The 23,464-nt window shown below is 35.0% G+C and overlaps 2 protein-coding genes across 2 annotated transcripts; both read left to right on the forward strand.

Annotated features, from left to right (window-relative positions):
• Window positions 1-71: 71 nt before the first annotated feature.
• Window positions 72-18,705, forward strand: LOC117116479 (zinc finger protein 721-like). The gene is made up of 6 exons (XM_033260537.1): window positions 72-166; window positions 2,189-3,951; window positions 7,710-7,811; window positions 8,448-9,035; window positions 14,884-14,938; window positions 15,973-18,705. The coding sequence occupies exons 2-6, from the start codon at window positions 2,208-2,210 to the stop codon at window positions 16,919-16,921; spliced, it is 3,438 nt and encodes a 1,145-aa protein (XP_033116428.1). The 5' UTR covers window positions 72-166; window positions 2,189-2,207; the 3' UTR covers window positions 16,922-18,705.
• Window positions 8,268-10,558, forward strand: LOC117116463 (zinc finger protein 85-like). Its single transcript, XM_033260514.1, has one exon. The coding sequence runs from the start codon at window positions 8,411-8,413 to the stop codon at window positions 9,326-9,328; it is 918 nt and encodes a 305-aa protein (XP_033116405.1). The 5' UTR covers window positions 8,268-8,410; the 3' UTR covers window positions 9,329-10,558.
• Window positions 18,706-23,464: the final 4,759 nt, after the last annotated feature.

The following is a 23,464-nucleotide window of genomic DNA, read 5'->3' on the forward strand; positions in this document are numbered from 1 at the left end:
GCTTCATCTGCTACTACCTCATGTGTGTGGGGTTCAGCGTCTAGTACCGGTAGGAGCGCCTAGAGAGGGCAGCAATATACAATCACATGTCATCCATTCACGATTCGCTCGTCGCGTTAGACAGTTGAAAGGAAAACAACAGGATACTTTTACTAAAAACTAAAAGGTAAGCTAAGAAGAAGGAGGAGGCCTAGCCTATCAGCTCTCTGGTAGGCAGCAACAGGGAGTCGGGCCTGGCCTTATACCCTAGCTAGGAGGAGGCCTAGCTCTGAGTCTAGGCATAGCCTACTCTCTTTGCGTAGGCTGAGGCGCTGACGCCACTCCACTACGCCGTTTTCACGAATCGGTAGACAAACAACCCAAGTCAGTTGTGCCTAACTAACCAACAGAAATAAGATAAGCTTTGAGGCTAAATTCTTGTCTCACATTTTTTTTTTCTCTGATCACATGTCATCCATTCACGATTCGCTCGTCGCGTTAGACAGTTGAAAGGAAAACAACAGGATACTTTTACTACAAAACTAAAAGGTAAGCTAAGAAGAAGGAGGAGGCCTAGCCTATCAGCTCTCTGGTAGGCAGCAACAGGGAGTCGGGCCTGGCCTTATACCCTAGCTAGGAGGAGGCCTAGCTCTGAGTCTAGGCATAGCCTACTCTCTTTGCGTAGGCTGAGGCGCTGACGCCACTCCACTACGCCGTTTTCACGAATCGGTAGACATCTTAAAGTGATGACAAACAACCCAAGTCAGTTGTGCCTAACTAACCAACAGAAATAAGATAAGCTTTGAGGCTAAATTCTTGTCCTCATGTTATCTAAAAATTCTTTAAACGGAGGGTTGTATCACATTTATTTTTTCTGGAAAATGTTCAAAAAGATTATTGTAGAATTTCTACACCACTATATACTAATACTATATGATGGAAAAAAAATTGAAAAATGTTTTTGACCCCTGAAATCAAGATGCAAAATAAAGAGCCTATTGAATAGATAGGTAAATAGATGATGAGCTATGCTCGAAAAACGTATTATTTCGAATAATGAAAATATTGGCAATATATATAATTTATAATTTTCATACTTATTTTCTTACAGAATTTAATTAAATTTGGCCAATTCATAAAGTATATACATTAAATTATATAAAAAAATATTCTTTCTTAAATTTTCATGGATACCTAACATTTAGTGTTAAAAATGTAAATATCACAGATATTACATTTAAAATTATTCTGTCATATTTTGAACAAAATTAATTTTGTGGGATATAGTTATCCAAAGTACTCTTTATAATTTATCATATGTTTAAAAAATAATCTTTAAATGATACTCATAACTGTAGTCTCTGTAATAAATTACCATTCCTTTCCAGATTGTAACATATAGAACATTCTAGAATTACATTTATTTGATCAAACAAACAGTGAACTGTAAACCACATTGGTAATTAAAGGAACACAGAAGATCATGTGGAAGCTTCTAGATTCTGAAATGAATGCTTATTGGTTAATTATAATGTAAGGTGACCAATGAGGAACTTGGGCAATATAGAATGCTCTGGATAGCACTGGAGTTCTAGGGATAATGTATATAAGACAAGATATATTTCTTTCTGAAGCTTGTTTGAAACACATGTTAATGTGAATGTTATTGTATTTTTTTGATACTGGATTCTTGTTGGAGTTTACACAGAGGAAACGTTTATTTGAGAGTTGTGTTACAACATTGTGAACCTGTGTTTATATCTTATATGTCAAAGAGTGATTCCTAGTCATTTCTTTACCGCTTGGAAATATGTCAAGAAGGAATTCATGACAGTCTCAAATATGACATTTTGAGAGTGACAATTAAAAAAATTTATTACAGATGCAGGGATGAGGGAAGTACCCCCGACAACCTTTTTAAATAAAGAATCCCATAATTAACACAAAATTCCCAGACAAAATAATTTTTCCCCGACAAATTAATTTTTTTCTAACTGTCTATTATACACATCTAGATGTGTATAAGAGACAGGTGTACCCCCTTGTCGGGGAGCTGGGACCCCTCGTCGGGGAGTTCCTGGCGCCACCAATGTGATACAGTACTGTATATGCTGTGCCAATGAACCATGTTGCTACAGAGAAGTTTATTGGTGTCTCATTTCTACCATCCCACTACAAATATACTAACAGCAATAATTTTATATTTCAGAGGCAGTAACTATGAAAGTATGGATAGTGAAGACTGTTTGATGTCTGGAACAACAGTAGATTTTTATGATGCGCACTTAACAGTGTGTGCAGGTCCCAGTACTTGTGAGGAACAAAATGTGAGTGAATGCAGTGAATTGAAACAATGTGAACATGATGGCCATTCAAACAAATATTTAAAAATGAATGATAAAGAGATGACATGTGAGTGTAAATGCTGTGGACAAAATTTTGATATAGATACTTTGAAAACACATTTGGGAATCAAAACAGAAGATGTGCTACTACTTCAGTGTGAACACTGTGGAAAGCAATTTGATAACAGAAGTGAATTGGAAAAACATTTGAAAACACATACAGGAGACTCAACTTATGGAAAGAATTCTGTGAGTTGTGACAATTTGACAGTGCACACAACATATGAATGTTTTCATTGTGGAATGAAATTTCCACACAGTAGCCTATTGAAAAGTCATCTGAGCATACACAGCGGAGAGACACAGTATGAATGTGAACATTGTGGAAAGAAGTTTAATATAATGACCAGTTGGAAAGCACACGTGATGATACATGCATTAGAGAAGCCATACAAATGTGAATATTGTTTAAAGAAGTTTAAAAGAAATAATGCTTTGAAAACACATTTATTAATACATACAGCAGAGAAGCCATATGAATGTGAATATTGCGGAAAGAGGTTTTTAAAAAAGAATGGTTTGAAAACACATTTAATGATACATACAAGAGAGACGCCATACGAATGTGAACATTGTGAAAAGAAGTTCTATCACAGTATCCATTTAAAAAACCATGTTTTGTGTACACACACAGAAGATACAAATTCTGTGAATAGTGGCAGGAAAACTGATTTGAAGATGCACACAGCGTATGAATGTTTTCATTGTGGAATGAAATTTCAACACAGGAGCTCGTTGAACAAACATATGAAAATACACAGTGAAGAAACAACATATGAATGTGAACATTGTTTCAAGAAATTTCAAAACAGGAGTTCATTGAACAAACATCTGAGAACACACAGTGGAGAAAGACCATATGAATGTGAACATTGTGGAAAGAAATTTCAAAGCAGGAGTTCATTGAACAAACATCTGAGAACACTCAGTGGAGAAAGACGATATGAATGTGAACATTGTGGAAAGAGGTTCAACGAAAATAGCACTTTAAAAACACATATGATGTTGCATACAGGAGAAAGGCCATACGGATGTGAATATTGTACACAGAGATTTATTACCAATACCAGTTTGAAAATACATTTGATGACACATACCGGAGAGATGCCACATGAATGTGAATATTGTGGAAAGAGGTTTAAGACAAACAGAAGTTTTAAAACACATTTATTGATACATACAGGAGATAAGCCATATGAATGTGAACATTGTGGCTGGAAGTTCAACCAGCATATCCATTTAAAAAACCATATTTTGAGTAAGCACACAGAAGATAAGAATTATGTAAATAGTGGCAATTTCAAGATGGACACAGCATATGAATGCACTGATTGTGGAAAAAAATTTCCACACAGTAACTTCTTGAAAAGACATCTGAGAATACATCGTGAAAAAACATATGAATGTGAACATTGTGGAAAAAAGTTTAGTCTAAGTGACCGTTTGAAAATACATTTGAGGATACATACAGGAGAAAAGCCATACAAATGTGAACATTGTGAAAAGAGTTTCAAACAAATTAACCATTTAAAAAAACATATTTTGCGTATGCACAAAGAAGAGAATTAATCTATTTATCTGAACATTGCAAATACTTCTACAGTTGATTATTATGAGATGGCAGACTGTTCTAAACATCAACCACTCTAGAGCTAAATGTATATTTTTGGACATCTGGTCTGGTCCTTTTTTTATATAATACTCAGGGGCAGATTTAGGGGGGGGCCAAACCCCTTTTGGGAGGTGAAAAAAAGAAGGAAAAAGAAAAAAAATGATAGCCCACAACACCTCAAATGTTATTTTCGAGCGTCTAGAACACAACAATTTCGCGGGGGTATGCCCCTGGACCCCCTAGGACATTGTTGTCTGGATCGGCCCAAATTTCGGGCCTCCCTTTCGGTCCCCCCCCCCAACCTTTTGGACATCTCTGGATCCGCCCCTGATACTGTAACTTAAACTTGTGCCATCTTGGAAAATGAAAGAACGTATTTATTTCTAAATTGTCGACGCCATTGATAATTCTAAAAACTTGAATCATATTCAATTCAATTTAATTCAATATAAAGTTTATTTTCACATCATCAACACTAAATACATAGGCGGAGAAATACATAAGCAAAAACAATAATTGTTAAATATGTAGGCCCATCAGAATATTTAAATATAGTGGGAAAAGGGTCGCCACAGCAAGCAAGCTTTATAACGGGCGCCCATTGATTATGAAATAAAATTAACAACTGCATCGCAAAAAAATAAAATTTGAAGTAACAAGTCAATAGTCATTGAAAATTCTGAAGAAAAGTTAAATATGATTACATAAAGCACAATTTTTTATACATAAGTTTGATTTACACTTATAATTTTCATAGTACTTTTTTATACATAAGTTTGATTTACACTTATAATTTTCATAGTACTGGTTATTTAAATTTATTTTGAATATATAAATACTATTACCGAGTCTTAATTCTACATTGATATCATTCCAGATTTTAGGGCCTACAGTATATATGTTAAGGATATGTGGACTATATAAAACTACATTATTATTATTATTAATATTGTTTAAGGCCTATTAATTAAAATAATTACCTAACTTACTGATCTGAAAGTGAACCTAATAAATCGTATCGTATCATTATCGTTATTGTTATAAAAAAATGTGTACTGTACATAAATGATTGCGGTTATACAATCACCTAAAATTGCTGAGAAAAAAATATAATTAAAAAAAACGAAGAAAAAAGTATATGCACTTCTGTATTTACGACGTTGTCTTATAATTATCAATAGAAAGTGATCCATTATAAATAACATACGCAGTACTTGATGATGGCGAAGTTCCATAAATGGACACATTCCAGAAATCCATCCAAACTCCTTGACCAAGAGTAGTTTCCAACTGGGACTACTTCTAATTGTCATACAAGCAAGGACTTTTAACTGTTGGCCCTATTTATAAGCTTTTTTGAGTGTTTTTCCCCGCCGCTTGTGTGTCAATAACGTGCCACACACAAAACTTGTCTTTCTTTCTACAGGTTTCACTTGAATTTTCTTTGTTCTCGTTTGTCTCCGAGCATGGTGGTGGATTTACGGGGGCTGAGCCGACCCGGGCCACCATAAATATTATATTTAAAATGAAGAGAAAACAAAACGCAGTAATTATAATCCAATTTAAATCTAGTGAGAGCTTCATTTCCGGCCATCTAGAATTTTTTTTTGCTCAACCCCAACCATGGTGGGGCCGCGGTCAGCTGAATTGGGTTGACCCAGGCCTCTATCAGTGGACACCCACTGGTCCCTCACTAGACACCCTCTCTATTTCGAATTCCAAAAATCCGCCACGGCCCCCATTATGTTAAAGTCTCTCCTTGGACCGGTAGAGTGGTGGATGTATTTGCTTTAAAACAACAACATTGCTTTCACTACCCTGTTCGCAATTAGATCACTATAGGAATAATTTTCTGAATTCTCGATTTTATATATTTTAAACATCTTTTCATCTCACGCCCGACGTAAATTGCTTGTAATTATTTGTTTGTATTTGCAATTACCATTAATTCCATTTATTTACAATATACTGGTAACATTTACATTTTTATGGTAAAAATTTCATCAATCAATTTAATCATCAATGAATGTAATATAATTAATGACATTTGTTTGGTTTGTTTTGTTTTTGTTTTGTTTTCTTAATATATTAAAGTTGCTATATTCATTGTTAGGCCTATGAAAATGTTGGTAGACTACAGAACATTGGAAAATAAAAACACTGAGTAATGTTTTCTTTCAAAACCATTGGCGGATTTAGGGGATTGGGGTAGCCGACCAGGGCCCTCTCCCTCAATGGGGATTGGGGAAAAAGAGTATTCAAATTTTAAGTCTTAGAGTGGTATTTCCAGCTTCATATGGGTGCCATAATTAAAAATTGTTCTACCCCAGCCCCAAACATGGTGGTGCTGAAGTAATATCGACCCTCCATCTCTGAAGGTCCCTCCATGACCCCTTACTTCTTGGACTGCAACCGAAAAAAAAACAAACTTAAAAAAGCTTAATACAGTACTAGAATACTACAAAATCTATTAAAACCAAGAACGTCTGGGCGCGAGGGCTCCTCCTACTCGACTTCAGAAGGGCTATATTCTTAGCGCGCCTCCCCATTTTGGTCCACTTCCTATAAATTCGCACCTACCAAAATAAAAATCCTGCATACGGTCCTGCCATTTGTCAAAAGTTTAATTCCGAAACCGTATTTATTCGAATAAACGCCCCGGTACGTTTATGTTGGGAAGGGTTTTTGAGATGCCGTTTATTCGAGGGAGGCGTTTTTATTTAAATTTTAATTCGAATAGATACAGTAACAGATTCGTCTATAAAGAAAGTATTCGGGAAGTAGGCCAATAATACATAGCCACCCCCTTTTCCACCTTTTTCACCAATTTAATAAATATTCAAAAATCGGTATCTAATTAACCATTTCCGAGTTCCAAGTGAATTATTTACGCAAATTACAAATACAAATAGAACCTGGCTTTTTATAACTTTATTTTTCTTAAATTCGTCTTAAATCCATAAATCCCAGGCCAGCCTTTCCCTGATAAATCCCTGATAAAATCATGAGGAATTAGTTGGCGCTTCTTTTTGACATGGTGTTGTGCTGATAATGAATTTTACTCCCTGCCATCTTGATGGTACTACTTCCTCAAATTTTCACCTCAGGAGCCCCTACAAAGTTTTATTTTCTATGACATCACATAAATTAAATTAAATCTATTGTTGCTGGAAATCCCTTGATAAAAATGATAATGAGAAATGTGTTGGTGCTTTATATGGACTATAAAGTGGTGATATGATGATGATGAATTTTACTATATAAAGGTCATTTCCAGCCATCTAGAGCAGAGGTGGGCATAAAAATCGGTCGGAGGGCCAAACCAAAGTGAATTTCTAATCTAAGACCGAGGGCCGTCCAAACTTTTATTTTTCCAGTGCGCTTCCAAAAAACCTCTGAGCACTGCTCTTACACCACTTTAATCCAAGTTTTTAATATTACTTTTTACATAATTCATATTTGCGGCCCCGCTGGCTGCACTCTGCCCACCTGTGATCTAGAGGTTGGCCTACTATTTCCTAAAATTTTAGCGCCTCACCCCCAACCATGGTGGGGCTGCTTTGGGTAGACCCTGTATCTAACAGTCTCATCCTGGCCAGCTTTCTTTCGAATACTGGCGCTGCTGTTGAGTTATTATTATAATAGGTCTACTAATAGGCCTATTATTTATGTGTCTATTGCAATTTTCACTTTGCAATTTACCCTCAAAACAGTCCTAAGACGTCTCGAATACGCTACTTCGCAGGGAAGACCCCTTGACCCCCACCGGCGGTCTTTGGGAAGGGACAGTCCACAGTCCCGGCCGCACCGCTTCAGTAATACTTCGCAAGACGGCTCCTCTCCGTCCCTAGAAAATCATGGCTACGTTTCTGTGTTGGTCAGAGGATTGTTTAACTACATTTTCATTTTATGAAAAGTGCATATTATTAGTTGAAATGAATCTGCCATTATTAATAATATGATCATAGCTCTCAATGTGTATAAAAAATCGACACCCTGTGTCTTTCTGCCAAATTATTTTCTGATGGTCTCCGGTGGGGATAGTTTTACCTATTACACCTTTTATTGGAAAGTGTTTATCATATGATCAGTTATCTACAATCTAATATTTATACTATTATTCATCTCCCATGTTTTGTTGCTAAATAAAATTATTATAATAAGGAAGAATACCGCACCTAGAGGGCAGCATACAATGCGATCATCACCCATCATCAATCTACAGACAACCCTCATGTAATTATATAGTTACACCCGTCCCGGCCCGATAATATAACAAAAGTTATAATAATGCTGTGCCAATAATGAACCATTTCGCCACAGAAAGTTATTGATGTCTCATTTCTACCTTCCTATTAAAAATATACTAAGAGTAATAATTTTATATTTCATAGGCAGTAACTAATAAGAAAGTATGGATAGTAAACATTGTTTGATGTTTGAAACAACAGGAGATTTTTATGCTGCACACTTAACAGTGTCTGCAGGTCCCAGTACTTGTGAGCAGAAAAATGTGAGTGAATGCAGTGAATTGAAACAGTGTGAACATGATGGCCAATCAAAGGAATGTTTAAAAATGAACCATGAAGAGATGACATGTGAATGCAAACTCTGTGGACAAATTTTTGATATAGTTACTTTGAAAACGCATCTGGGAATCAAAACAGAAGATGTGCTTCTACTTCAGTGTGAACATTGTGGAAAGCGATTTGATAACAAAAGTGAATTGGAAAAACATTTGAGAGTACATACAGGAAATTCACCATATGAATTTGAAAATTATGTAAATAATTCTGTGAGTAGTGGAAATTTGAAGGTGCACACAACATATGAATGTTTTCATTGTGGAAAGAAATTTCAACACAGTAGTAAATTGAAAAGACATCTGAGAATACATAATGGAGAGACACCATATGAATGTGAACATTGTGGAAAGAAGTTCACCCAAAATAGTACTTTGAAAACACATTTGATGATACATACAGGAGAGAAGCCATACAAATGTGAATATTGTGGAAAGAGGTTTAATAGAAATACCAGTTTGAAAACACATTTAATGATACATACAGGAGAGAGGCCATATGAATGTGAACATTGTAGAAAGAGGTTTGAAAGCAGTAGTAAATTGAAAAGGCATTTGAGAATACATACAAAAGAGATGCCATACGAATGTGAACATTGTGAAAAGAAGTTCAATCAAAATATCCATTTGAAAAAACATCTGATAATGCACACAGGAGAGAGTAGAATACAAAAAGGAGAGAATTTATTTATTAATCTGAACATTGCACAAAGAAGTTTAAAAACAGTAGCAATATCAGAAAATGTGTGACGATACCGGTGTATTTAAACAATGAGGAGAGAATTTTATAGAACAAAACACTTAAAAAATATTTATTCAGCGGCGGATCCAGAGATTTACGGACGGGTGGCACTCACAATATTAAGTCCACACCGCCACGCCCACCTCCGCCCCACCATGGTTGGTGTAAATAAGTGGTAAACAATCAAGCTCTCCTTTCTACCACTGCTGAATCGCCACTCTGAACTCATGGGTGCAGTCCATTTCATCCCCCTTTCCTCTCTTTAACTCAAATTTTTTTACTTGACCGATGGCCCATGCTGGATCCGTGCCTGTTATGATAGTTTATACATGAGAGATTCCATATACAATTGAACATTCTGGAAAGAAGTCTATTTATAGTAACAACTTAAATTAAACACACAGGAGACACCATGTATGTGAACATTCTAATTTCAGTTTACATTTTAATACAAAGTACATTTTTAAACCCCTACATTTTGAATAAAACTATACAGGATGGAGGGACTTCTTAATGTGAGTGTAACATACAGTAGTACCCTATAGTTGCATGGCACCAAAGGCGTTCACCCCTCTTGTTCCCCAGAGCATACCTGTAGTAGTGTTGCAATCTGTGACTAACTGTATGTACATTCCTGAGGTTGTATTTTCCTACAGTACTATTCCTCCAGGAAGTTGCTAGTAAATCATGTGTTCCCAAATTATGATGACCATTATTAATTAAATGAGTCATCAATCCATGTTTCCTGTCCCTATGTATATATGTACCTGTGTTTAGTTAGGAAATCAGTTCGAGTATTGATTTTAGAGACAATTACATCAGTCCTAATCGGTGTACTCTTCAACATTGTTTTTATATTAAAGTATATTTGCGACTATTTTACGTTTTTCTCCTGATGCATTATTGCATTGCCTTGTCTCTCGACACGTTACCGATACATGGTGGCTAGCGGTGGTTCTAAGCTATAAGCACCTTCGAGCACTGTACTATATTTTTTACAAGAAGTGAACTTTGATTCTTAAGTTTCACAAGAACTTAAGAATCAAAAGTTAGCAGATGTCTACAAGAATTTATTAAAGTTACCAGAAGTTGACAAGATTTCATTGAAGTGATAATTTACAAGAACGTTACCAATACAGTGAGCATTGTAAAAATAAATTTAATATATGCTTAATTATTCTAACTTTATTTTTTCCGAAATAAAATATAACAAGCAGACTTGCTTGTAATTGTACAAACTGCTATGACCTAATCTTATATTTTGTCTTGTACCCATGATTTTGTGACTGTAGAAGAAATATAATAAACAAATGTGTTGAAGATTGCGGTACACTACGTTGGTAGTTCTGAAAAGAACTGTTGTAGTTGAGAAAGTCTCGACGTTTCGATTGAGTTGCTTCAATCGTCTTCAGGAGAATAATATCTGCAGAAATTCCAAATAAAATCAAAGCAAGCTTCAACACATATGTTATTACTTCTCCATGCAAACCTTTAAACAATACTTTATAACAAACAAAGTAAATTAAAACAAAAGCAATTACATAAAAGTATTTGGCCTTTAAATATTGTACAATATTTTAAAAGTCTATTACTACAAATATGAAATTTTGACAGGCTCCTACAATATGTTCATAATTAATGATCTGTCAACAATTATATAAAGTATTTTTCCCTCTATTAGATCAGACATTCCCAGATCACAAATGTAATTTGTTGAAAATTCATAAAGCGATAACAGTACTGTGACATAGATGGGGAAGGGATTGTTCCTGACAATCATTATCGTGCCATGCCCCCGGCCATGCCTAAATAATACATGATAACAAAAGAATAAATATAATTGATTGATAAATATTTTTTGAATGTTTTTATATAGTGGTTTTTCATTGTAGTGCATTTATGGTCCCTGTCATGGCGTTTCGTTGTTGAGTGAAATGAAATAAAATTAATAAAACATAAGATAAAAAGATTCAAGAACTTTTATTGGTCTATATTTAAATAATGAAAACTTTACCCCCTGTTCTAGTTCAGTCAGGTAAATTTGACTCATCGCATGAACGCACTCGCCAAGACTACACTGAATTTCTTACCTGCTATTCACTTAAAGCTCGTGACGTCATTCGACCAACTGTCAAAATCAAAAAGGCTACATACGATTTCGAATCGAAAATTTTGAATGAAAAATGATCATTGGCTTCATAACCAATCAGCACGAGACTTATATGATAAGAAAGCTTAATTTATGAGCTACACTTGACGGTTTACTCCAAAGTGCAGTGGCCTATGGTAATCATATTGTGTAATTTACAAGATATACTGTATGAAATTGTATAATCCTGTCTCTAATTGACATGAAACAAAACCGGGCCTACCTAAACCTAGGGCCTATAGGCCTATTTCCAGTGGCGGATTTAGGAGGGGTGGCGCGTAAGGGGCGTATTCCCCCCCCCCCTATTTTTTTGCAAAGAAAAAATTACACCCACAGTGTTTGAGTCTTCTTTTCCTACCAAAAACACCCTAGGAGAGTGCTATTCATAAATCCTGTCTCTTATACACATCTAGATGTGTATAAGAGACAGGTACTACATGGCTAAACTTGTTTTTACTTAGGGGTTAATTTGTAAAAATCGTACACAAATCATACGACGTCACTGACAACGCCGGGGACGGAAAATCGATTTTGAGATTAATTTTCCGAATAAAGTTATACTAAATAACTTCTAATAACGAACTATTGTCTTCAATTGTCTTTGTTGGTAATTCAAGTGTCATTTTATCTATTTTTCTGTGATATTACCATTCTCAATAATTTATAAAACACCCACATAACAACGTCACGTTAGATCGATCGGTGGGGACGCCATCGTGACGCCGGTAGGGTCAATTTTCGTCGGAAGGTATCAAGATGATAAACAGTTTCATTGGACTAAATTCTTGCTTATGTTAACCACCTGCTTACATAAGATTATACTGACACTGGTTTCAAATGAAATAACTGACAACTTTGGTTGTATCAATGTATTAATAAGTACAGTACATAAAACTATGTCACAAATACATATGTAGAAATGCAAAGGGACATCACGCTGTTTTTGTACCGGTATTTTTCTTTAAATCTGTATGCCTGATCACCATCTTCATACACAGTATAATAGATTCAAGATGTTTCAAATAACATCAGCCCCCCCCCCCCACCACCATTTCAAGACATCTAGATACGCCACTGACTTACATGGCCAGATGAATGAAAATACTCAATCGATGTGCAACAAAATCTTAACCAGCCTTCAATATGCCCCTCACGATGTCACCGGGGACGCAACTGCAAAAATACTATTTTTGGGAGCGAAGGGACGCTACCAATAAACAATCAATAAACCACCGGGTTTCTGAGTTGATTTACAAGGTACTACATGGCTAAACTTGTTTTTACTTAGGGGTTAATTTGTAAAAATCGTACACAAATCATACGACGTCACTGACAACGCCGGGGACTCCAACTCGATTTTGATATTAATTTTCCGAATAAAGTTATAATAAATAACTTCGAATGACGAACTACTGTCTTCAGTTGTCTTTTTTGGTCAGTCAACTGTCATTTTATTTATTTTTCCCGTGATATTATTCTCAATAATCTATAAAACACCCACATTTGATCGATCGGTGGTGACGCCGGTAGGGTCAATTTTCATCGGAAGGTATCAAGACGATAAACATTTTCATTGAACAAAATTCTTGCTTATGTTAACTACCTGCTTAGCCTTACCTATACTGACACTGGTTTCAAACAAAGAACACTTTAATTTTAGCTTTTTTCCTATGTACGTAGTTATTCCATTTTTAGAGTGTGGGTGTGCGCCCGCGAGAAATTGGACGGTTGGTTAAAAGTTGCTTGATCCTTCTATATTAAAAGAGATTGTTTGTTTAAGTAATAAGAAGTTTAGACCGCAAAACCTTGGAATATTTGCGCCAGGCGAAGAAACTCCGATTTCGGAGTAACTCTGTTTTCTATATCTAATCATTATTGGTATTGACAACTTTGAAAAAAATTATCACTAAATTTTAATGTGTGCAGTGAACTGTTCAGTGAACAGATGATGGAAAGTTTTCATTATGATAACTGAAATTTGCTTTGCTATGCTTGGTAGATAACATTCATTAAAACAACAAATAACGAAAATAACATTTATACAGTAGAATAGTAAGGTGAAAAGTTCAAGTTGAACCTGTGGATACTATTAAAACAAATGATTCTAGTTCTGCAGAGTGTACAGTATGTATCGGAGAATGTAGCCCCCGATGTAGCCTTATGTCCGATTTACATAGGCCTAGCAATTATAGAGAGGGTGACAGGTTCTTCAAAATGTTTTCCTCGTTTTTTGTTGACAATTGATGGTCATTTGCATCAGATCAGACTTAATAAGATGTTGTGTAACTGTCAAGGCATCTTCACATTAAATCCTTGTCATTATAATTTCTATTAAAACTTAGAATGCAAAAAGATAATATACTATAATAAGATTAAAATTGTACTCTTCTCATAGTTGTACTTCCTGAGAAAATAGAGCTTTTGAGATAACTATATCTTTGACACAATAAATTAGGTATTTATTTATTTTTTATTTATTATATTAATCATCAACAATGGTTTCAATTCACGTGGATCATCTCCTGACTAGCTCTTTTTTTTTTAACGACATCATCTGGTCTTTCCATGGACATAATAAACTTAATTATTTTTAGTAAGACCAAAGACCTATAAAAAAAAATACAATTTTTAAAGACGTTTTCACTAATAAATAAAGTGAATTTCTTAGCAGCCAGCTTAAGGATACTTATCATATAAATTAAATTATAATTTTATAAATCTCTGACTGTAGAACCTTGTTTGGTTTTTAAATCATAGTGTTTGGGATTACCAGTAGTGTGTTTTGCAGCGCTCCATATTTATTTCCATATTATTTATATAAATCGCCACTGGGGGCGCGCTTTACTTTTGTTTTCGCTCCGCCGAGAAGAAAGATAGAAGCGTCTTTAAATATAATTAATAGAAAACTATTCGTAAATTCTCTAAGTTAACAACTTTTTTCAGGTCAGTTAACATATTCAGTACATTAAAGGATTTGGTAAGTGTATACACATGTGTTCAACTTGCCTAATTTACAACAGATTTGGCAGATTTTAAATGAACTAAAATAAAGGATTGTCAGTTTTGATGAGCCTATTGTAGTCGACCGGTATGGAACGCCAATGGAGTAAAGTTTTATGAAGTATTTTTAGGGTTCTTGAAACTGTATTCAGCCCTTCATGGTTATTAATTTAATACTGTACAAAACTGGCACATTCAGCTTTTTCTCTAGAATTATTACGTCTCAAAATATGAGACTGAATGAATGGATGGATAGATTTATCTAGCTAGGCCTAGTAGTGTTTTTCAGTTGTCCTGGTGGTCATTATCACCTATTTTCGAAGGAGTGTACTACGTTCTTCAACATGTACATGGGCCATAATGCAAACGGGACCAATTGCTTAAACATCTCATATATCGTAACTTGCATTTCAGCCAATACAAGGAGAGCGGTGATGGAAATTGAACCAGGGACCAAGAGACATCCAAGGTTCACCACCAGTTTAGCTGACTGAGCTAAGCTGCGAACTTTAACTTCACTGCTTTAACAACTATACTGAATTCCAGGATATTTTATCCTGGAAATTGAGACCCTAGCAAAACGATGCTAATAGGCCCCTCGATGCTATCAGGTCAATCCGAATTGATAAGGAGCATATTGGAGTGGATGTTTCGCCCAATACTTATCAAGAATACATTTTAAGTGGTTAATTGTACAGGCAGCAACAGTTTCTTCATGCTATGACAGTGTTTTCCCCAGGGCAATAAGCCGTAACAGCCCTGTTACAGCTTCATTCAGAAAACAAGTTTACCGTTACAGCTTAAATTTACCAATACACCTTGTATTATTACTTGTAAATGTTCAGTACTGTATATCAATTGTTTATACACAAGCTCTACATATACAATTTCAAAATAGAAGGGAAATACATTCTATCTTTCCGTAAATTTGACATTAACAACAAATGATAAACTGTAAGCCAGTAGCCAAAGAAACTACAAGTCTGAGCTCTTGAACCTCGTTTATTTACAGCATAAACATTGATGGTGGGACCATGTTTCGCTGTGCTGTGCTAAGCCTACCTTCTCTGACTAATTCCAACCTTTTAAATTCCAGTGCCTACATCACTCTTTCTGAATGAGGTGTTGCTGCACGTTTTCAAATTACACCTTAAGAAAATCCTGGGGAGAACACTGTATGGTTATGGTTTTATATTTATATAGCGCCTTCCACGATCGAAACCGTCTCAAGGCGCATGAATTATTAGTAATTATTGCCATTGGTCACATTATTGAATCCATAATTTGAAACCTGTAACTTTCTTAGCTTCCTTTGATAGAATGGTCTATTTTATAAGATTTATGTTATTTAATTTGAATGACCATGATGGATTCATTGCAGTAGCCAAAATCCATTCTGATGTCATATTATTATTATTATTATTATTATTATTATTATCAATTTAACTTATCAACTAGATTTGTTTGCTGACTTTATACCCTCATTTTTATACTTGCTTCCAGATTCGATACCATGGATCAACTACCTTCTATAAAAGAAGTTACAACTGTGCCATATGAAAGGAGTTCAGGAGATGAATCCGATTTCGAAATCAAAACAGAAGATGTTTTATTTCAATGTGAACGTTGTGGAAAGGCGTTTGATAACAAAAGTGAATTGGAAAGACATTTAAAAGTACATGCTGGAGAAATGTCTTGTGAAAATGAGACCCCATATGAATGTAAACACTGTAATCAGAAATTTAATAAAAAAGAAAGTTTGCAAACACATTTAATGTCACATGCAGGAGAAAAACGATTTGAATGTCAATTCTGTGGAAAGAGAGTTACCAGAAGTACTACTTTAAGAACACATATGAGAATACATACTGGAGAGACACCATTTGAATGTGAACATTGTGGAAAGAAATTTAAAAGCAGGTTCAATCTGAAATTACATTTGAGAATACATACTGGAGAGAGACCTTATAAGTGCGAGCATTGTGGAAAGGGGTTTAGAATCTGCGGCAATTTAAATAAACACATGAGGATACATACAGGTGAAACACCATATGAATGTGAAGAATGTGGAAAGAAATTTAATCAAAATAGCACTTTGAAAACTCATCTGATGATACACAGAGGTGAAACACCGTACGAATGTGAATTTTGTGGAAAGAAGTTTACTCAGAATAGTGGTTTGAAAGCACATTTGAGGACGCATACCGGAGAGACACCATATGAATGTGAACATTGTGGAAATAAATTTAAACAGAGGAATGCTTTAAAAACTCATTGGACGGTGCACTCTGAAGACATGCCTTATGAATGTGAACAATGTGCAAAGAAGTTTAAACAGAAAAGCCATTTGAACAGACATTTGAAAACGCATACAAAAGAGAAACCATATGTGTCGAATAACAACCGATTTGGTTCAGATCACTGGTTAAGCATCGTTGGGTTATCAAATTGATTGTATACCAAATATTACCACATGTTTCTTAAAGTGTATCTAAAATGTATGGTTCTGTGTTGTAATTTAATTTAATTTGTCTTATGGTCAGAGAACGGTATGTACTGTACACTTGGCAGTGTGTGCGTCTTGCACTTGACTGCTAGTAAATTTGCAGTTTTAAATTTTTTATTCCCGATAAAAGAATGCAGATATTTAACTGAATTTTTTGTGTGTAAAATATACTACCTTAAAGTAGCATAGAATGCATTTCCTGAGATTTAGTGAAACAAATTTTTTAGGGAACCATGCCCCAGATTTTCTGGGGTAGGAGCTTTCGAACCTGGCATCACTGTTGTGGTCTTGTTACCCAGTACTTTTTTATTGCCCCTTTAGCATTAGATATGTCCCTGTCAGCATTTACACTCCTGTGGAATGTGTGAAAAATTGGTACTGTATTTATTGTGGTTGTCAGGTTAAGAAACTGTTTTGACCTAAATATTACACTGACTAAACAAATACACACATACATCATTTGTCATAAATATGTTTTACGATTAATGGAAAAAATAGGAGGAAAAATGAGTTAGTACCTTAAGAAATGTCTCGATTCAACGACATGAACGGTTCTATTGTAGACTGGGTCTGTTATAAAAGCTAACTAAATAAATAGTTTCAACGTTGTGTGTAATGTTAAAGCAATTGATTATGCGCTTACATAATTGTAAATACATTTCTCTGGTATATTAAATAATTAATAATTACTGTAACTCGATAAGGATCTGTTTTCTGACACAACTACAAGTTGCAACTATGCGTGGCAATGAAGGCTGTATAGATACAGTACTCCTCGTCCCAGGATATGACTTCTTTGGCCGCCATATGTAGGCATTATCCCATACCAGCTGTGGTGTAGCCTATTGAAGTCTTTGTTAAACTTCTTAATTGTAAGTGTTATTTGTCTGCACAATGTATTTTTTTCATGTACAGTATTATTTATTTTCAGGTAAAGAATGTCAAATTTATTATTTACAGGTATTCAGAAGTGTTAAAAGTGTAAGTTAATTGAGGTGTAATTTCAGTGAATAATTGAAATAAATCTAAACGTTTTGCGTTGCTACACAATTTGATTTTTCAATACAGATTGCGTTTTACTGTATGTAGTGGGGATGGCCTAATGGCCTTATATTCGTGTACCAACCAATGCTGTAGCCAGGATTTTCAAACAGCGTGGGACAATTTTAGGGTGGACCCAATTTACGCATAACCTTAAATAATGTGGACACATTTTACGCAAAAATATAAGCAATCTGGACCCATTTTCTAAAAATTTTACCCATTTTAGGTTAAATATGAGAAATCTGGACCCATTTTCCAAAAAGTGAACTCATTTTGTGCATACAACAACATAATTTGAACCCATTTTTAAACTTTGGACCCATTAGAAAATCGTGTGTCCCAACTGTCCTAATAGCTGGCTACAGCATTGGGACTAACACGTATGATGTAGATTGTCAAAAAGTACCTTACTGTAGTACTCGTAGTACATGTAGTGTATATATTAAGAGGATTAATCATTCAATAGCAGCCTAATTTTGTTTTCCTTTGCAAAAACCTGAATACTTAAATGGGAATAAAATGTACCATATTGATACCGTTCTATCATACAGTAGGGCCCTATGTGAGTGTTACAATATTTCATTGTAGGCAAGGTTAATTCCCACAATCAACTAATAGCAGCCTAAAAAAACTTGAATAATTTAATATTTGTAGAAATATATATATGTAGTGTACGGTATAGATAACCATATCGTATGCGAGTGTTAATTTGATTGATTTCTTATTGCGTGTTTAAAATTCCGTGGTCAAGATGACGATTGTAAGTAGAAAATTCCCATGTAGATTCCCACGATCAACTGCGGTACCGTATTAATATTGATCCAGTCAGTCAGGACTGTGTTTTACCACATAATTATTTGGGCGAACTTAGTATAGCCTAGCATACTTTTTTTGTGAACTAAAGGAAAAAAACAATGCATATATTGCATTTATACATGTACACAATTAAAACTTTGCAAAGGTGTTCATTTCAGACCGGTTTTGGATGATTCATGAAAATAGACAAAAAGATTAATGACTGCAACAGGAAAGTTCTAGGGGACAATGACACCATGAAGGGATAAATTCAACACTCATATACATTTATATTATGTTTATAAAGGAACTATATACATTTTCTATAAATTGTCAATCTCTACCTGTGTACAAGCTGCCTCCTTTTATATTTTAGGTTTTGGCGTGGGAACTACATGATGGTCCAGACCCGCATCAAATTATCAAAGGTCTGCTTCTGTTCCAGAAAATAAAAACGAAGGTCCAGGTGCTTAGGCTCTGTTATTTTTGGACCTTGAAAATAATAAATAAAGAACGCACAAAATATAATAGAAACAATAAAACACTATATATAACCACAGTGTTATAAGTAACGTTCGTGTAAGATTCCGATAATTAACGTTAGCGGATGGCGTCATAACTTATTCATCTTGCTTTGCAGAGTACGTTAATTTCAGGATTTTACGTGCTCGACGTACGTTAGTTACGGGTTTGCGCATGCGTATTTCGATTTGTTTACAAAAGGGGCGGAGCTATCGCGCTGCATGTTGGGTACTAACGTTAAGGTTAATGTCGTGCGGCGAAAACTACCTAATGCTATCTGTACTGTAGTGTATTTCAGGCTTACAGTATGAAGTGTTGTTAGTTATGACGTTTAGGATGATGGAAAGTACTTGGTGGTTATCCTCTTGATTACTCCACTCTGAAGTCCAGCAAAGAGGCCATGGGGGAGTGGCTTAGTAATCTGGAATTTATCGTAGATAGACGCCTCAACAGCCTCCTGGGGCATGCAGTTTGTTCCATTTTCTAACAGTTTTTTGGTAGCTGGAGCGAATTTATATATATTTTTTCTAGCTGCACTTTCAATAAGTTGGGCATTATGCTTTTTCAGAGTCTATCTTCGGCAAACAGACCAGATTTAATATTGATTTTGCTGTTAATTATTTTATAGGAATTTAAACATTTATTTCTCGTATATTCCAGAGTCATCCAATTTACGTTTAGCTAACATATCAAAGTGACAGTAACAATAGGGGAAACGGCTTAATCACCCTCCCAACCTTGGGGAAATTCAGGCATCGCTACTTTGCCACATATCCTCATCCTTAAAATATATTTTTTTAAAGCCATCGCAAATGGAAACACATAGCTTAAGCATATTAAGTAACAAACTTATGTACCGGATATTAGCGGTAATGCTATCACTTTCTCGAGCATTTTGACATTTGTGTCTAGTATACTCCTTTAATGTAAACAAGTCATATATTGACAGTTTGAAATTATAAAAGTGTTGCTAATTTGATTTCTCAAATATGTTTTTTTTTTTTTTTTTTTTTTTTTTTCCGAACAGTGATGAAGCAGTCTCACTATGGTATAAACAGTTCAACCCTAATTTTTTTTCATAAGCATTTAACAATGTAAACATACCGTACACATCAAGTTAAAATTGTGTAAAACATTACAAAAAGATACATTGACAAAATATAAATTCAACAACATTAAGCAAGATGAAATTACCTTAAAACTACTTTTTAAATGAAATAATAAAAATATAAACATAAATATTGTTTTAACAAAACATTGAATAGCCAAATAGACCAATGTTTTGCGGCCTCGTGGTCGCATTCTCAAGAAACAAAAATGATTAATCATTAAGTAAAGTTATTATCTCCAGTTTAGTTTTGTTTTGAAGATATGAGCTATTAAAGTTCGAAATACTGAATCACAACACCTTTTTTTCAGATTTGGTTTATACTGTATATTTGTATACGATCAAACTGATCAGTGAACCCCATGGTTAAACAGATTTGTTTGATATCATTTTGTAATGCTTTTATGTCTTTTATCCAGAACATTTCCTTAATTAAACCTGAGACAACTAGAAGAATTAAACTTTGTTTTGCATTTATTTAAAAAGTCTTGCTAAAACACCAATGAAGTTTAAAGCCACGTTTACACTATAAGACACGATTACGACACCAAAAGGACATATCATCGCGTAGTTTGTATTCTTCGTGTCGTAATCGTGTCTATTGTAAATAATTTTAAATGAAGGCAGAACAAGAATGAACTACAAATATATTCTAACAGAAACGACGAAGAAGGTACTTATGCAAAAAGGCAACAGTCTTACTAATTTTGAGAGAACGAGGGTCATTGGATGTGATGTAAAAGTAAGACGAGTATGTCTTAGATAAGTGCGCCGTTGCGGCAGGAGAGAAACAAAATCCTCGGAACATTGATGGTAAACAAGACTGAGGGCCAAATTCGGCCCTTCGAGGCAATTTAATTTGGCCCGTAAAGAAAACAAAATAATGAAAAAAGAAAATTTAAAACAATAACAATTTCAAAAAAAATATATTTTCAATAAAGTATAGACAAAAAAGGGTAAGAAATAAAAATAAAATGTTGAACGTTTTCCAACAATCATACTTATTTTCCTTGACACTTATTTTTAACATACCATTAGGACTTTGTTTAAATCCACACCAGCCTATATCTTACACGTTTACACTGACAGTACTGTAAGCCCTACCAGAGAGGTACATTCCCATTAGGCTACTTTATGGTCCAGGTCGGCGGAACGTTTTTTAAAGTGGGGGGCACTTATAAAATGAATGGGAATATGAATCATGCAGATCGAGAATCAAACCTAGGTGGGGGGGTCAACATTTCTCCCCCGGGAAAATTTAGATTTCTAGATGGCTGGAAATGACCTTTCTCGACTTTTGAGCTAGGTGTCTAATGACTTTGTTCTTCAAAATTCAAGGTTTTCCCCTCTTGAAAACGGTAAGGTAAACTTTCTCATTACAGTAAATAGGCCTGTTATGTGTGTATACCCTAAGAAAATGAGTAGTTGCATATCGTATTCTTTTTTCAATGAATCGATAAGCTCCAAAGAAAAGGGGGGTCCATCCTAGATGGCGGAAAATGAGCTTTTCCCCGACTCCTGAGGTGTCATAATTATTTTTAAGTTTTTCAAAATTCAAGGTTTTCCCCTCTTGAAAACGGTCAGGTAATTTGTTGCCATTGTTATTACAGTAAAGGCCTTATGTGTCTATGCACACATAACATTTAAAAAAAAATGAGTAGTTGCATACGAATTTTCCATGAATCGATGAATCACAAAAAGAAAGGGGGCCTGGGGGTCCTCCCCCGGGAAAATTTTGATTCCTAGAAGGCGGGAAATGAGTTTTCCCGACTTCTGGGGTGTCTTTTAATTACTTTAAGTTCTTCAAAATTCAAGATTTTCCCCTCTTGAAAATTATTATAATGAATCAGTGAACCCAAAGAGAAAAGGGAGGTTCAGGTTCTTCTCGGGAAAATGTTGATTTCTAAGTGGTGGGCAATGAGCTTTCCCGACTTTAATTTAAGTTCTTTAAAATTAAAGGTAAATAATTTTTTCCCATTGTTGTTACAGTAAATAGGCCTTATGTGTGTATACAAACATAAAAAAAGTTTGAGCAAGTTGCATACGTATTTTTTTCCCATGAATCGATAAATCCCAAAAAGAAAGGGCGGGGGGGGGGGGGGGGTCCTGTGGTTCTTCCACAGGAAAATTTTGATTCCTAGGTGGCGGGAAATGAGCTTTCCTGACTTCTGAAATGTATTTTAATGTATTTTAAGTTCTTCAAAATTCAAGGTTTGAGACTCATGGTAGAAGAAGTCCATTGTTTAATCATAGTTAACATAACTAGGTTATTTTGCAATACGTCTATTGTATAATAATAATAATAATCAATATTTATGAGCACCTAATGTTAATAACATCTAGGCGGTATGGGGTCAATAACATTGGTAAGCCTACTTATTTTACATGATAATAAACCAAAGAACAGTGCTTATAAAGATACATTTCGATTGTTCTGCAAATAATTCAAGTCATACAGGACTCATATGACGCCAAGTTCTGTGTTTTGTTCTGATCATTGTGTTTCGTCAATAGCCTTCTTTTCAAGTCATACAGCTGGTATTAGCATCACCCCGACTTTCGTGCCGCCCAAGTTCCATCTTTGTACTTTATTCTGTTCAGCCCGTCAGATCAACGCTGAAAATAATTTGGCTCTTCAAACAAATTAATTATGAACCAGGGCGACAGAATAAACAGGCTACATTACGACGATGTGACAATTATGGTTCTAATTGGCAACCAAGTTTAGGACGCTGGATCTCAGTGAAGAAAAGACACAACATTAATTGTTTTTTTATTTAACCACTGCCAATGGACATTAAATACCGATGCGCTATCAATACCGGTATTCTATTATTACCCACTTACCTGTGTTGATCGGACACCGCGAATAAAAGTAATTACTTTACAGTTTGTCCGGCGACCCTAAAAATATATTTGCGACCCTGTTGGGTCGTGACCTATAGTTTAAATTGAACAAGGAATTTTAATTGTTAAAATGTCCTTGGTTTGAATACAAGGTATTAGGTGTTTTATTCAAC

This window comes from Anneissia japonica, unplaced genomic scaffold (assembly GCF_011630105.1).
Source record: "Anneissia japonica isolate Jap-2015-1 unplaced genomic scaffold, ASM1163010v1 scaffold263_len647688_cov178, whole genome shotgun sequence".
Lineage (NCBI taxonomy): Eukaryota > Metazoa > Echinodermata > Crinoidea > Comatulida > Comatulidae > Anneissia > Anneissia japonica.

Excerpts from the sequence above, each read along its gene's own strand:
- LOC117116463 (XM_033260514.1), top strand. The coding sequence starts at position 8,411 with ATGGATAGTAAACATTGTTTGATGTTTGAAACAACAGGAGATTTTTAT.
- LOC117116479 (XM_033260537.1), top strand. The coding sequence starts at position 2,208 with ATGGATAGTGAAGACTGTTTGATGTCTGGAACAACAGTAGATTTTTAT. Across the intron at positions 3,952-7,709 it reads TATGCACAAAGAAGAGAATT|TCCTAAGACGTCTCGAATAC; the intron begins AATCTATTTATC and ends CCCTCAAAACAG. Across the intron at positions 7,812-8,447 it reads GTCCCGGCCGCACCGCTTCA|GAGATTTTTATGCTGCACAC; the intron begins GTAATACTTCGC and ends TTGAAACAACAG.